The sequence below is a fragment of the Caloenas nicobarica genome, chromosome 14 (assembly GCF_036013445.1).
Source record: "Caloenas nicobarica isolate bCalNic1 chromosome 14, bCalNic1.hap1, whole genome shotgun sequence".
In the NCBI taxonomy this organism is placed as follows: Eukaryota; Metazoa; Chordata; class Aves; order Columbiformes; family Columbidae; genus Caloenas; species Caloenas nicobarica.
This window is the reverse complement of record NC_088258.1, coordinates 10,447,413-10,463,857: the sequence shown is the minus strand read 5'-3', so window position 1 is coordinate 10,463,857 and position 16,445 is coordinate 10,447,413. Positions and strand designations below refer to the sequence as shown.

Sequence of the window (16,445 nt, the reverse complement as noted above, 5' to 3'; positions counted from 1 at the left end):
CGGTTCATGAAGAACCATCAGGAAGAGAGCGGCTTGGCCAGCTTAGAAGAGACTTTTGTTTCTGTAGTTCCGTACTTTTTGTTAACTGTGAAGAAATCAGGCAGGGATTTTCAAAGGAGCTTTGGGGTTACAAAAAATAATCATAAATCCCACATGGGATGGAAAGGAAAGAAGAGTTCAGTGCCCAGCAGAGCCTGTCTCACGGCTGCTGCTCATACCTGACTCCACATCAGGTCTGTTGCTCTCCCTTCTGTGCAGACACAGAATCTATTTTGGCCCCAGAATGCACGCGATGCAGGGCACCTGCAAGCCCCAGCAAGCATGTGAACTGCAGATTCCTGGTATTTTTGAGACTCAGGCCTTGCCATGCTGGACCTGCTGCGACATCGGAAGGACACTGACAGCTTCTCCAGTCTGTGGCTGAAGCTCACATGTGCAACAGGCCCTTGGCAAATCCCCACAATGGGCACTGTAGTTACCCAGTGTGCTGTGACTCGGAACAAGAGATCTTCTGTTTTTCTATGTCACAAACTCCACGTACTCTGACTGCAGCGATGGGAAAACCCTGATCACAGTTTTTTAAGGGTTTCTGAACAGCCTGACTGGGGGAAATGCCTTGGGAACAGTAAAGAGGGAAACCATCCTGCACAGAGCTGCGTGCCAGTGAGATGCAGCTGTCCCTGCAGATGAAGCTGAGAGATGAGGGATGGGATCATACTGCATTTGAATGATGCCTGGACAACTGCAGTGGGCTTCAGCATGTTTTTCTTATCAAGACTCATTACCACAACAGAGAAACATGCAGCATTTTGAGAAAAGCTGCAGATTTGTTATCATCTCGTATTTGTACGGATAAATGCACTTGTATACTTTCCTTGGTCTTGGACTCGGAGAAGTAATTTCCTTTAGGAACCAGAGAGAAGAGAAGAAATAGTGTAGTTATTTAACATGCTTTTCAAAAAAATTAGGCAGGTGACAGCCACAGGAACTCAATGTGAACAAGACAACCAACAAGGAGCAGGCTGCTGTTGCACATTCCTAATTAATTCCTCCACTCCCCTGCATAATGATGACACACCTGTGGCTTCTACACACCTGGGGAGATTGGGGGAAGGAAAACATTCTAGAAATTCAGTAGCAGAAGTCTGAAAATGATAATGAGCTGGAGAAAGAATTTCCACAAGCGGAGTCTGACCATTTCCACTGAGATCAGGACTTTCCTACTTTTTGGCTTGCATGCTGGATGGAGGGATTTGGAAACACGACTATGTAGGGTATCCTGGGAAGATTCCTTGTTACTATGTCAAAGCCCCAATTCTCTAAAGAACTGAAAAAGTGAGGGCTAATTCAGCCTCTGCAACCTTCCCCTCAGTGCACAGGGTACCTTTGGCCCTTCCCCCATGTCTGCTGGCCAGTTCCTCCTTAATAATCACAAGCTCAAGCTTAAAAAGAAAACTGAGAGAGGGAGGCTAAACATCACCATCATCTCAAAACACCAAGTATCTGCCACAAAAACATCATCAGCGTGGTTTGGGTATGTGCTGCTCTGTGTGCACTGAGATGCACCTGTACAGGAGGGGGGATCCCCACAGGCCTGGCTCCAGCCAGCGCTGGCAACCAGCCCATGTCCACAGAGCCAGAGGACCGTGCTCTCTGTCTGCCCCAGAACTCACCTCCACTTTGATTGTTGCATATTTGATTCCACTTCTTCCAATGAGGTACACTTTGCTTTTTTAATGAAATCCCTTTATTCCCATCTGCTACATTCAGAGACTTATCTATTCTTGCCATGTTAAGCAGTGCAGGTTTTCACAGGCAAAGATCTTATCCCTTTGGTAGCAAGTACACTTGCTAACCTGGCTGCCGGCACATCATTCCCGCACTGATCCTCTGGGTCCGTTCTGCAAAGGTAAGAGGCTCCAAGAGAGCTGCTCTCTCACTGTTTGATTTTGGACCGATTCTTTGCTGAAAAACACTCAGAGTTTTATAAAGCTGTCTTCTTACAATAAAGATCAAATGGGGCTGAAGTTGTTACTGTCTCAATAGTGGAATAGTCTCTTGTGGTCCAAACAGGACAAAAACACCCCTTAACACCAACATTATAAAAGGAAACATAAGAGCTAAAGCATTTGGATAATTGGTTTGCAGGAGCTGAAAGATCCTGGCAGTGTGGAATAGAGGGTGATTTACTACAGACAGGCACAGATCCAGAGTTTTGCAAGCATGGATCATTTCTGCTTCATTCGGTAGCATTTCCACTGCCTGCCCTGTTGCAAGCACAGCGTGTGCCAGTCTGCCATGGCCTGCCCAGTCAGCCAGTGCTCCCACTGGGAGGAGGAGAGAGCCTGAATTTGCTTATGATGCCAAAATGCATTTCAGAACTCTCATCCAAATGACACTGGAAAGATGGATCTCCGCATGTAATCACAACATCACTTCAAAATCTGCCACTTCTGATAGCACAGATGAAAAAAATCCACTTTAGTTCAAGGGGAAACTGGACAGGTTCTTAGGGAAAAAAAAGAAAAATCTACTGAGGGTTAGACTAAATTCATGGAAACCACATCCAGCTCAGGAAGTCCTGGTGGGAGTTGAAACTGTTTGAGAGCGAGAGGGAACCTCAGGGAAGTTCCTACACTCTTCCTCAGGCATTGCCTTTCAGCCAGTGCTGGAGACAAGGACCAGGCTTAGATGGACCTTCTGTCTGACCTGGCATAGCAGCTTCTACATTCCTAGGACAGGGCTTTGGATTCTTCACCCTGATCTTCACCTCATCTGCACGTGAACAACTGCCCTGCTGCAAACTACTGGTTTATGGCCTGTTTCAGGCAAGAGGTTTCTCTACACTGCAAATGGTTAAGACTTTCAACATTGAAAGAATTTATTTTTCTTTGGGTCTCTGACAAAACAAGAGTCTTATTCCAAACACCGTCACTAATTCATAGTTTGACCTCAGGGAAGTCCATGCATCTATTTTATTTGTGCGACAGCCTCACTTTTCTGTTGACAGACAGAATAAAAGTGGATGTGAATTTTTATTCACATTGACAATGTTAAAATTAAAAATTACAGACAATAAATCAATGTGTTCTCTTAGTTAAACAAATGATTAGTGGCACACGGATTTATTATAACAAGCCCCATCAAGGAGAGACTTGCCTGTAATTGAGACATTGTGATAACAAAACAGATTGTAGTTTCACAAACCCAATAAGCCAGCATCTGTCAGGCTGATAACTGTCCTCCCAGCCATGTATTGTCACCCCATGCTGCTCCCTCCTTGTACCAAAACCTTCCTGCCTTCCTAAAGCTGAGTTTGCTGTATTGTTAAACCAAAAGCACTGAACTCAATGGAGACAGAAGCTCCCTAGTGCATTACAGCTTCCCTCTTCACCTGCTACTGCCTATCTCTCTTTTTACATGGGGAATAAGGGTCCAATTTTCTCTCTGTACCACAGGAGCTCGCAGCCTGCCATGTCTTTCCCAGCTAACACTCTTTTCTGCTCCATGGGAGACTAAATCCTGTAACTTCAAGTCTTTTAATTGGCTAAAAGAATAACACTAGGGGCGATATTGTCAAAGCTGCATTTAGTTTGAATTTTGCTGCATCTAGACAAATCTGATGAAAGGACTCTTCAGGGTGAAAGTGTGTTGATTTTTCTCACTTATACCAAGTGGCCTAATAAGAGAGATTATCTCTCCCTGAGAATCTTGCCTCTATAATGGCAAAACACACTGGAATACCTGCCCACCTATTACAGGCAGAGGGAGGGAGCCATCTCTTACAATACTAATAACCTGGAAATTAGAGATGTAAAACTGAATCACAGCAAGTACAGGAACTGACCACAGTGGACCATTTCTCCTTAGTTTGAGAGCAAACATGGCTCAGAAGCACCACCATGTAAGAAGATGCAAAACTTCAAAAGAAAGTGATTGAAATATTGTGAATTGAGTCAAGGAAAAAAGCAGTAATTAATATAAATAATGTTCTTGTTATGCTACCTTAAGTATATCTTAAATGCAAACTACCTGTGCCGAAGAACACGTACAGATTCTTGGTGTGTTTGACAACAAATAGCCAGAAAATCAGGCCTGATTTTCTAAAGAAGCTGATGCACCTGACACTAATCTCATGTCTTGACATGTCTCCAGCACTTCAGTTGCTGAGGGTCTTGCAACCAAACACATAACCTCACTGTCGATGAGGGACCCGACTACACAGATGGAGAGGTGCAGATCTGAGCCTGCCAAGACTGGAACTGCTTGTCACATGATGGTCAGAATTACTCACCGCTAACAAGAACGCCATGGAGAAGTAACCTGATTTTCTGGTTTCATTTTGCTTGTCTATAGACTAAGCAGAGTGATTCTTTTTCTACCCAGGTGAAACACAGAGCCTCACACAGTAATTTCTCTGAGTTACTTCTGACCCGGGCCCTAGAGGAATCATCTGCCGGAGGCTGTAGTTCCACTTCACATAAAGAGCAGCAGAAGCCAGATGTCCTTCCCTGAAAGCAACAACTCAGGCATGTTGCACCTGTGACTGTGTCAGGGCAGGTGGATTTGTGGACTCACCATAGGCCTCCTTTTGAAGAAGACCCTACCAGAATGAGTGTCAACAGCTAAAGGGAAACAAAGGCTTTGCCATCAGGAATGGTATTACTTTTCTAAGACTTTGTATAAAACTACTTCAGAATCTGCAAGGCAACACCAAGGAATGATTTTCCTCACATGGTACTTTTTTCAGTAAATAATCCTTAATTTGCTCCCCTGAAAGCATTGTGTCTTTCCCACAAGACACAACCCCTTACACCTCACAAGAGCTGAGCAATGCCAGTGTCCTTGAACAACAACAGAGTCTTCTTACATTTAAGGTTACTCAGATAATTCCAGCATATCCTTCTGCATAGAAGCAGCTAAGGAAAGATTAAGATACCTGGCAGTAGTGTTTCCATGGCGGCGTGCTGCTTCATGATCTGCCTGTCTTCCACTTCACTATCGGATCCTTCATCCTCTTGAATGTCTACGTCGGAGTCATCATTATCTGGTTAAAACAAAAGCAGTTGATAAATATCACTCAAGCCAACCCACAACTCAGAACAGCAGTTGGATGCAAGAGATGCTAGCAGTTTCTGCCTTTGTTCAAGTCCAAGATTAATTAAAAATACAGTCGCAGACAGAACATTGGCTCTACTAGCACAGGGAAACAGCCAACATCCACATCCTAAGAAAGGCATAGTGCCAAAGAAGCATACAATATATACAATTGTCTTGGGACAATCCTCAGGCTGTGCCATAAAGGCCGTGCTCTGAATACACTCCCTGGGTATGAAGCATACATACAGTTAGAAGGTGCTATTTCAGCAACTGATTTAAAGATAGAAGTCTTTTAAAAACATTTGGAAAGTGTGAGCTTATTAATGCATCTCCTAGTCCTTTATCCTGACACAAGCAATATCAAAAAACCTGTCCCCTTAGACTCTTTGCCTGTCATTTAATCATAGGCTAGAAAAGCACAAATGAGACATCCCCGGATAAAGGAAAGCAGTTACAGCCAAATGCAAGATGCCTGGAGAGACAGGAAAGCTTCCCAAGAAGCAGGAACTTCAAATATTTTCATAACCTGCCTTTCTTTTTTTCTTCTTCCTATCCAAACTAAAGCCTACTTGGTCTCTTACTCCCAGTTCCCCATCACCAAAATGGAACAAACCTAAAGAACTTGGAGTAAATTGACCTTCAGATGTCTGAAAGCATGACAAAAGTCTTTAGGTACTTAAAAGTGCCGACAAAGAAAAGGGAAGACTGTTCTCCATGTCAGCTGTAAGAGTCCTACGTTTGAGGTTCACATGCATGGTCAACCAAAATGGTTGTCCTCTGAGCCTACTCTGAAGTAGAACAGAGGGTGGAAAGTTGGTGGAGAAGTGCACGGGAAGTTTGAAGCAGGCTCTACTCCATATCAGTCTCCTTCTATCCCACGAGCTTTTGCCCCCTCTTGTGCCAGCCTGCTTGTGCAAGCTCACTCGAACCAAGCTCTGCTTTCCAGCTGCTGCTCACTTGTCATTATTTACTATACTCTTCAAACATTCACTCAGTGAACCAGATCCTCAGCTCCTGTCATCTTTGGAACTCTTCTCACCCGTGCAGAGATGAGCCCCTCTCAGCAGCTGCTCCCCCAGCTCGGGCTCATGGCATCAGCCACGCTGACAAACCCAACGGGGCTCCGTGGGAGGCCAGCACCCAGCGCAGCAACAATAGCTGTTAATTATTTAGAGAAAACAGGCAATTTTTTCCCAGGTACATTTAATTACACACATGCCTGAGCTGAAAATGGAAACAACTACTTTAATTATGATTAGTAATGAGCTGACACATCTTTGCAAACTTTAATTAGTGGACAATATACAAATAGTAGACATTTTTCCGTAATCTTTTTCATTGCAATGTTAATGCCAACATATAACAGCAAGGGATATATTTGATACCCTGGTAAGATTACAAGGCACCAGCAACGTTAGTTACAATTTCTCTTTGTGTTGCACTTTCTTCTCTGGCAAGTGCAGGAACCGCTCACTGCTGTGTGACTCAAATACCGTTTCTGTTTACCTGGTATTCAGAAAAACAAGGTTTTGTTCAGCCCTTGCCCAGGCAAACTCCTTGGGAAGAGCTATGTGGAGCCTACACAAAGGATTCAGGTTCGTGTTCTGCATGTTAAAGAGCACGACTACCCCATCTGTGACAGCTCTTACTGCTGCTACTAAAATGCCCTCATTATTTTTTTTTCCCTTCCCACCTTCCCCCTTTTCTCTTTCCTATTTTGGAGCAGCAATTCCTTCCTTTCAGATTTTGTCATGTGTGCTCCTCCCGTTCTGCAGCACTGCTGGCCAGGCTGAGGATGCTGCAGAGAGCCCTTCTGATTACTTTGTCAAACCACTTCTATTTCACACCCATTAACACTTTCTGCCTCTGGCTGGGATCTCCTGAGCAGGAGTTGCCAGCTGAGATGGGGACTAATGGAGCCGGTGCTCTCTGCTGACAACCCAAAGTGGCCAACCCAGCTGACACCACTGTGAGAACAGGACTCGCAGCAAAGAGGCACAGCGACGCGATTCTGCTCTGGCTGGGGGCACGGCCGTAACAACACGGGGCTTCAATTGTACATTTCACTGTTCTGGAAACCTGTTTGTTTCAACCATTCGTGATACCAGACTCTCAGAAATAACATGTAAAATGTCTTTCCCTTGGGACAAAGCAGCGGTAAGAAGAGAAGAATAATCGAGAATGAATCTGCCATCTCCCCTCTGCCGTACATACTGGTGCCCTTTCCTGCGTAGCCGCGCTGACGCTGACGGCTCAATGCCCTCCCGACCCACCTGAACCCCTCCAGCTCTCCATAGCACACTCCAGCCATTCCTGACCCATTTCAGCATGCAAAAAGGAGGTTCCTTTCATCATATAATTCTCTGCAGCACCTTTCTGGTGGAAAGCGGGACTTGCAGAAAGATGCCATGGTGAATAAGTGCTTTGTAGTAGAAGTGATTCCTACTGAGGAGAGAGAATCAGTGGCTGGAGAGCCCAAGCTGCCGCTTTATGAAAGGAACTGGTTTAAACACAGCGTTTTTCCTCCCTCACCCAGCCCTTCTTTCCCTCAGGTTCTCTGGTATTCTCAATCCCTTCTTTCTCACACTATTTCTTTTATCCTTCTATCCCACAAACTCAGCTGTTGTAACTCTCGCCTGTCAGTGATGCAGTTGCAGTTTTCTGCTGTTCGGCCCATGCGTGGATGCCACAGAATACCCCTGACAACCCCAGAAAAGTGTGCCTTGTGCTTCAGATCCACCTCTTGTCTTTCAAAGTGTGCTTGACAAGCCAAGCCAGTAGCAACTGGAGGCCTAATTTTTATTTATGCCTTTCAAAATAAATGAAGAGAAGATTCATCAGGTGAATTATCAGAATTATCAGCACATAAGCACAGTGCAACACTTCTCCTATGGAGCTGTGACTTTGAAAGAAATCTTGTTATGGATCTATGGCAAGAGTTTGGATTTTTTTTGAATAATCTAGCTGGAATTCTGACACACATACCCCAACACGAAACATCACTACGGTGAATGTGTGCCAGAAGATCAGACAAGTGGCACCTGCAAATGCAAATTCAGCAACAGTAAAATTTTTGCCTCCAAGCCTCCTGCCCACCACTTGGAAAGACATCGAGCACATTTTTCACTTACAAAAAATTAACTGTATTGCTCTAACCCAGCTCAATAGCTGCTATCACCAAGCCCGGCTCTGTCCAGTGTACAATGTGAGTTACCAGCTGAGCAGAACAGCACTGAGCCAAAATCTCAAGGACACAGAAGCAGAGCATATTGCTGAAAATGTATGTAAATACACAAGATAAAGAGAAGCTGAGTACAGGCTTCTTAGCAGAGTGGAACGGCAGAATAGTCCAATGCTGTGTGTGACCCATCCTAGCCAGAGCACTACAGGATTCCACCATCCTACATTCCCAGTTTTCAACAAAATATTCTTGGTATTCATAAAAAGGTGACAATTTGGAAAGTTTCTTTTAATTACATACAGAAAGAATCTACTTGTTGCCATAGGAGAAGTCATGACCACATCTGTGTAATACTGCATAACAGAAATCACAATGCATCAATTCTGGCGAGACAAGGAACATTCTTTATGGAGAAAACAGATTTTTCTTAGTATCAGCATAAAGCAACAAAGATAAAGCATACTACTACAAATTCCCACGTACGAGTACATGGAGTACAGAACACATTCTAACGGAGCTGGCTTATGAGATTTGCATGGGTTTACATGAAGATTATTTGACTTTTCACAACAAACTGCTATTCAGCAATCCGTGTGCCCAAATTTAGGCCAACACTGGTAGCTTACTGCAGCTTAAGGCTGGTATTTTAACATGATCCTGTATTTTTACTACTAAAAGGTGATTGACAAAACAACCCTATAATCTGTGTTTGGCCCATTTCCCCACTGCTGTGATTTACTCTGTTGCACAGAGAATGCTAGCTGAATACCTGAGAGAGAATATATTGGGATTTTAAACTCTGCTTGCCTTACATTTCAACATTTCAATTTCATAAAGGTGGATTTCAGTCAACTAAATTACTTTCATTTAAAGCAGCCTGGCCACAAAAAGTACATTCTGGCTACAAGTGAAAAACCTTGCTCTCAGAAGATGCGTTATTTGTTCCAAAGCACACCTACTGTTTCCAGAAAAAAGCCAGAGCAGATACCTGGACCGATAATTCTATATTTAAATGATTTAATTTTTTGGTAATTTGCAATGCTTGAAGGAAAACCAGCATGATTTAATAACTTACCAGTGATTTCATTACAGATTTGTTAGTTTGCATAAATATTCAAGTAAATGTATCCAACTGTAAAATAAGAAGGTACTGTGGTGAAGATAATGAGCACAATGGGCATTGTTTATCGATATGGTTTACAATTAAATGTAAGTGTTGTTTAGAATGTTCAATTTCATAATAAAAATCACTGCTTTGAAAACACAGGCACTGGCTCCACAGCAATTACTCGATTCAGCAGGCTGTTGATTTTGGTGAAAAAACATAATGAGAAAATCAAGTGGGCAACTGACAGCCACTTGATCCCAAATAAAATCCATTTAATAAATAGCATTAAATTTTAGAACAGAAAAAAAAAAGGGTGGATTTGGATTTTAAGGAGACTGAAGGGAGAGTGAAGTTCAGTTTCCACATGGAAGCCTTGGTTCTACCAAACCCATACTTGTGTCTCATGAATCTCAGAGACACCAGTCATGTACATCAGCCTGAATACTAACAGATTTGCAGCTCTGCAATTTGAACTGGAAGAAACACTTTGATATCTAAATAAACACATATAAAAAGCAAGGAACATCCTTTGTCCTTGACACAAAACTGAGATCCTTCGTCTGATCTCTAGGAAAAATTAATCCTGGTGCTGAGACTTACTGGATCAAGGTCCAAACACCTGTGGCTCTCACTAACTTCAGCAGGAAGTTTGGATGTTCAGACCTGTGTATACTCCAACAGGGCAATAACATACCCACAAACACCAACCAGTAGGTTGTAGAGGTCTCACTGCACTTTCTTACCTTGCTTTGTCATTTTAAAATGGTCTATTGCTACATCCACACTCCCATTTTTAACAGTAGGGATGATTAACCACTGCCAAGGGAAGCAAAAGGTCTCCATCACTTGAAATAATTAAAAATATTTCTCGATGACAAGCTCCATTTAAACTGGAATTTGTAGTTTTGGCTCAGGAATGAGTAGCTCAGATATTTTTTGGCCCATTTTATAGAGAGGTCATATTCAGTGACCATAACTATTTCTAATGATCTTAAAAGCCAAGAGTCCATCAAAGTACTATAAAATTAGAACATGAACTTGCAATTATTTAACAAGCAAAACAGAAGACTATTGTGGACAAATTCCAAGTGTCTGTTACAAGAAGATGGATGGTCTGAGCATCCTGCTGGTGACAGTGCTGAACATCAGCAATATCATCCAAGCATCTCACCCTTGAGGGAATTACCCAGCGACTCACTGCTGCACTTCAAATGCCACAACTGTTGCAATGGGGCTGTTTTCCTGCTGTCAGATTTTGAAGCATCAATTCTGGAGCACAAAGGGTATGAGAGATTGAGCGCAGCACCAAACCGCAACAGCATCATGCGATTTGCTGTCCAAAACACAACAGTTACTTGCTCTGCTTAATTGAACAAAACAATAGACCTAAGCACATTTTGCTTGGCTGTCAGAAAACAAGGAGTTACAGGTAGAACTGGCCAAGGAAACACTTTGGTTGTGCATTGAGCAGAATTAAAGCTCTCCAGGGGCATCAGTTAATCCTGTTGCTGAAAAATGAAGTAGTGCAAGTTTCAAAATGCTGTGTAACATGGATGTTTGTTCATTCTACAGACCAAGGGAGACTATGCAGGGTGGATTGCCTGTAGCGGCACACAAGAAAGTGGTACATTGAATTAAGAAAAAAATGTAATTTTACAGCAAATACCTTTGCAAAGTGAATCAAATTCTAGACACAGTTATCCAAAATAAATACAGAAAATATTTTGAAAAATTCAAAGGGTTTATTTTTGTATTTTCACACCAAAATATTTTACTTTTTAAAAAACTATGGTTTATATAGTCTGCTTTTAAAAGGACAAAAAAATCTTAAAAAAGGATGTGAGAAAACCCATGCAAAAAAGTGTGTAAAAAATAAAGACAAACCTGTAAATAAGCTGATTAGTCTGAAAAAGTGTGTTTCGGTCTAGAAACATTTCCACTTGTTACTTTTTGCTCAGCAAACATGTTTTTTCAACATTGGATGAACTTGAAAAAACATCTTTAATTTCTGCTGTGGTCAGTGACCTTCCCTCTCCTCTCACGCCAAACCATTGTCAGAGCAGCTCTTCACGTATCTACACCTGACAATAGTTCTATCAACAGCCTTCAGCGCTCATCCAAGCAGTGTCTAATATGATGTTTGAGAGTCACTGTTCCATTAACCACAAGGAAATCAAGCCCTGAGTTTCAGTCAATTGGTATTTGTTACTTTGCACCAACCTTGGATGTGTCACAAGGGCAGCAGGCTGTGTGAAAAACACCACATCGCATACTAGTTTCTCTAAGAACAGCTTATGTGAAATAAAGATTACAAAAATATCAGCAATTTACTTACCACTCATCTCAAAAAACATTTCTGTACTGCTGCAAATACTTAACTGCATATATTTTCATTATGTAAATAATACTCAAAGCCTGATCTGTATCCAGAGTTTTTAAAAATGAATTTTTATATAACTTAATGTTAGCTTTTCTTGGTTTTTTGTTCTTTTTTGTTTTGTTAGTGCAGTGGTTTTATGGGGATGCTCTGTCAGAAATAAAAGATGACTTGCAATGTATGCTAGCAAAAGAAAAAAAAGAACCAGGCTGTTTCTGAACTATGCTAAACATTTTTTGCAAATTTTATGTGAGTACCATGACATATCCATGGGCCTTCTATATTTTTAATGCAGACCTGCACAATTTAACCTACACTTCTCAGCTCTTCTTTACAAGAAACATGATTTCATTTTCTCTGGTGTTAGTTCAGCCTGAAGCTGCCCAGAATTCCTGCAACTTCTGCTGCAGAGAAATGAACTGTTAATTTGCGACCCTTCTTACCAAATTAGCAAGATAAGGTCAAAGGATCCAGACAATGAGAGAACTGCATCTATTACAAAGGCACGAAAAGGTAAGAGTTCTTACTGGGGCAGAGTGGATGCTGACTTTTATCAGTTAATGGTAACAAATTTATCACCAGCTTCCAGCCTACACTGTTAGAAGAGCCTCATTAAGTGTTTTGCAGCTCTCAGGGGCAAAGTGTAATGAGAGTTAGAGAACCTTCCCTGTCCCTTGCAGGAGGCACTGACCCTGTGCTACCCCGCTGAGCAGGAAAGCAATCGGTCTGTTCAAACCAAGCTCACTCCACCACCCCAGACCTTCAAGATTCGGCCAGAGAGTGTTAGGATACTGGGAGCCATCAGGCCAGCCTGCCCACCTGCCACTGCAAGGGGAAGAAACTTGTCCTTCCATCTCCAGAACCTGTTAGATGGGCAAGACCAAGCCAGAGCAGGTCCCGCCTTACCCATCCTGCGAGCAGGCGCCACGGGCTGAAGGTCCGGACAGCCAAGTCCTACATTTTTTGACAAACTGAAGATGGAAGACGTATTAGGATAAAAGCACTTTGCTTGGGGATAGGGGATGGTGTGTGCTTTTTCCCTCCCAAAGCCTACTTTAGAAAGAGCTTTCTGATGGTGAAGAAAAGCCCTTCTTTAATCTTCTTTGCGTCTGTCTCAGTAACAGGGCACATCCCAGCCGAGGAGGATGCAGCACACAGAACCTCCGAAGGCACAGGGGAAAGATGGTTTAAGTGCTTATGCCTGGAGCACTTTACACCATTTCCACATGATACACACAATGCTCACAGGACTCCTTGATAAAATCACTACCTGCCAGCCCAACGTTGTAGGGCTCTGGGGAATCCTCTGCGGCAGAAATTCTGTCTGTTATCGTGCTTCCTATTTCTAGTGGGAATTTCACGATTAACCTTTCGGGCGGTTGGGGCAGGTGAAGCTGTTCAGTGATGCTGCACCGATTCTGCTGCCGTTTCTTTTTTTTTCCCCTTGCACAAAAAAAATATATTTTTCTTGTGACTGAGATTGTGGGATTAACGTAACCATCATGTAAATGTATCTCTAATAGGCCACCACGAGATTTTAGACACCAACCTCTGCATTCTCTTACCAAAGCAATTCTCTTGGTTTTGAATTGTGTAAAGGGCATCATTTAACTAATAATGAGAGGAGGAGAGTGGGGTCTGATGTAAGGGGAAAGCACAGCCTGGTACCTCACCATGGTACCATAGCAAACTGTGGTCTCAGAGCTTCACAACATTCAGTAAATTAACCTTACAGCACCCAGTAATGAAGTGGTGCTCCATCCTCGTGACTGGCGAAACAGCCTCTGAGAGCCAAATTTATTGTCTCAGTTACACCCCTGCAACTCTGCAGACTTCCACACCCTGTGCAGATAAAAGCAGACAGGAGCTGACAAAGATGACTTGATTTTCCAAGTTATGGGACAATCAAGAAATGAGCCAGCACTGAAAAGCAGGATCCTGGTGCTCTTATCACTAGATAAATTACTAATTATGACAATTAAGTATGTGAATAAAGATGTGTTATGGCAATATTTTTAGGTCATTGAAAGTCATAATCACATGTTCTTAGGTGGCAGTTACATCACTCACTAAAAGGCAAGGTTCATATTATTTCAGTTATACAAAATGACTGATAGTTTTCCAAGTAAAAATCCACAGATAAGGAGAAAGCGGGTCAGCAAGTTTTCATGTTATACTTCATAACGCTAATTACTGATGACAGATGTTCTCCTCTTGAACTTACTTACTCTGGAAGCTGTCAGACAGCAAGACTTGGACTTTTTCACTCAAGTAAATCTTTGAAACAATTCCACATTCTTGTAATTTATATTACAAATCCTATGTTTTAGCTAAACCTTCTTCACTTTTTACTGCATTGACATAAGAAAAGGACATCAAAGACGAGCAGAAATGAGTGAATATCCTCTTTCATGACCTTGCTCTGAAAATCTCTGCCAGCAAACAGTGAAGTGCAACTTTTATATCCTTACTCATTTTCAGCTTTCATGAACTGTCTCTCTGATCCTTAACTCCTCTTGTATTTTTTTACCACTACCATACAAAAATGCACATATTGCAATATTAAATTCATAGGACTAATTAATGAGGAAGTTCTTGCTGATGCTTGGCTCAAAAGGAGCAAAATCTGGTTTGCTGGCTTTCTGCAAAATCTCAAGAGGTTATTATTCCCTTCTGATCCTCAGCTAGAATTCTAATTAAGAGTAAGTTTAGAAACCCCCTCAAATTTTAATTGCATTCTCATTTTGCAGGTACACTAAAATCAAGCAAATGCAAGCAGGCAAATGTGGACCCCAGTCTGAAGATTAGTGATATTAAAGAGCATTTCAAGCTGAGAGTTTTTCATCTGTGAAAGTTATGATCTGATAGAAACATCACAAAGGATTAATCCAAACACATAATCGAACTCCATGCCACGCAATGTGGCAGGCTCACGGCTGAGGACATAAATTATATTCCAGATTTGCAAAGCACACCAGCACCAGTATAATATGAGGCAGCCAAGCAGTCCCACAAGGTGATGAGACTACTCACCTACGCGCAAGCAATTTGTTGGGTAGAATCCTCTAACTAAGTTTGTTTGCAAACCAACCTTTCACCAGCAATCCCATCGTGCTGGGACAAGGGCTGTGTCCACAGCCAGCCCCTCCATGCTCCCTGTTTCACTGTTCTCCTTTTAAGGTTATTATCATTCCACTTTTCCTAATGTAGCATGTTGACTCTGTCATCTATCCTATGTCCCCTCGCTTCAGGCTTTTAAGTGGATACTGAGACATAAAGTAGCCAGTATTTCGCATTTTTTCTGCTAACACAAGGAGTGAAGAAATCTTACTTCCACTTACTTTCACTCTTAAGCAGGTTCTGTTCCTCTTCCTTCAGCCTGTTCTGCGTAAGACGTAGCATGTTTGCTGCTTCCTGTAACAGGTGAAAACAACTGAATTGGAAAAGCTGCCACATTGCCCAGTCAAGTAGTTAACTGGATGGTTCTACAACAACAGTTAAAGGCACTCAGGCAGAATGAGAGCAGAAAATTTCAGCATTGGAAGTATTTTATGAAAACATGGTCTTAATTGAAACCTGGGGGCTCCTACTTACTTTGCCCATGAAGGTCAGGATATGAAGCACATACCCAGGTGAAACAGTGCACTGAAAATCAACCACACATTCCCACTGGCTGAATCCTCACTTACCACATTTAAAATGAGTTTACTTGTCTTCAACCCACAAAAAAATTACTGCTGCTACAAAATGGAAGGGGTTTTCTTTGGAAAGGAGCCTTTGGTAGCTGTTGTTAACCAATGCTCCATTTAACAGAAGTGGTTTGTGAAATAACTGCAGCTTCATAATAGCCAAACCAGAATAAATTCACACATTTCCACGCATGCAAACAAAGTGGGAGCAAGAAGCCCCATCAATAAGCTGGAGAAGTAGAGCCATATACTACACTACACTACACCATACTATACTAATTTGGGTGCAAAGGAGAACCATGATGGTATGACTGCGAAAGGTGGTTTGTTAATTTTTCTTTCTTTAATATAGCAGGTTCTTAGACAAAAAGATGCTTAGAAACACCATTGTAATGACAGGATGGTAAAGTCATGACAAATGCCGTTCACAGCAAATGGAAAACAGTAGGTAGAGCAGTGGCTGCTGTGCTGAGGAAGAGAAGCAAATCACAAGTCTCCACCCATTCAAATGAAGGCAAATGATAATAGAAAATGTTGCAAAAAGGCCCACAAGGACTTTAAAACCTAAGTCTTGCACAGACATTCTGATTCCAGTGTAATGGATTGGTAAGAAAACATGGAGGGCTCTGCAGACAGTAACTGATGAGAATAATTTTAATCTTCTAGGATGCAAGCATTTGCAGAGCATCACAGACCTGGTAGACTAAAGGGACTATTTGATTGCTGAACACCACAAAGCAATCGTAGGAGGTGTTTTGCTGAGTTCCTGAAGTTCTCCATCCAGTTAGGACTAAAATCTATCAAAGATACCAAGACACTGAATTTTAGGAACTAAGGCTCGCTATTCCAATAATAGCATCAGAAAGAAAAAAAATATTTTTAATGACATCCAGTTTAAGTTTGGGTAACATTAATGGTGAATAGCAAACTAAACTATCAATAGAGTAGGTAGGATATGAACTTGGCACAGGCATCTGTGTTTTGGGAGTT

At 42.1% G+C, this 16,445-nt stretch overlaps 1 protein-coding gene across 2 annotated transcripts in view; it reads right to left on the bottom strand.

Annotated features, from left to right (window-relative positions):
- Positions 1–16,445, bottom strand: part of CLUAP1 (clusterin associated protein 1) — a 58,494-nt gene that overhangs the window by 7,266 nt on the left and 34,783 nt on the right. For both annotated transcript variants that reach the window (XM_065644934.1, XM_065644936.1), the window contains exons 9-10: positions 15,108–15,180; positions 4,940–5,047 (exon numbers count right to left, since the gene is read on the bottom strand). In XM_065644934.1, the coding sequence (XP_065501006.1) occupies positions 4,940–5,047; positions 15,108–15,180 (181 nt within the window). The remainder of the gene's footprint in view (positions 1–4,939; positions 5,048–15,107; positions 15,181–16,445) is intronic.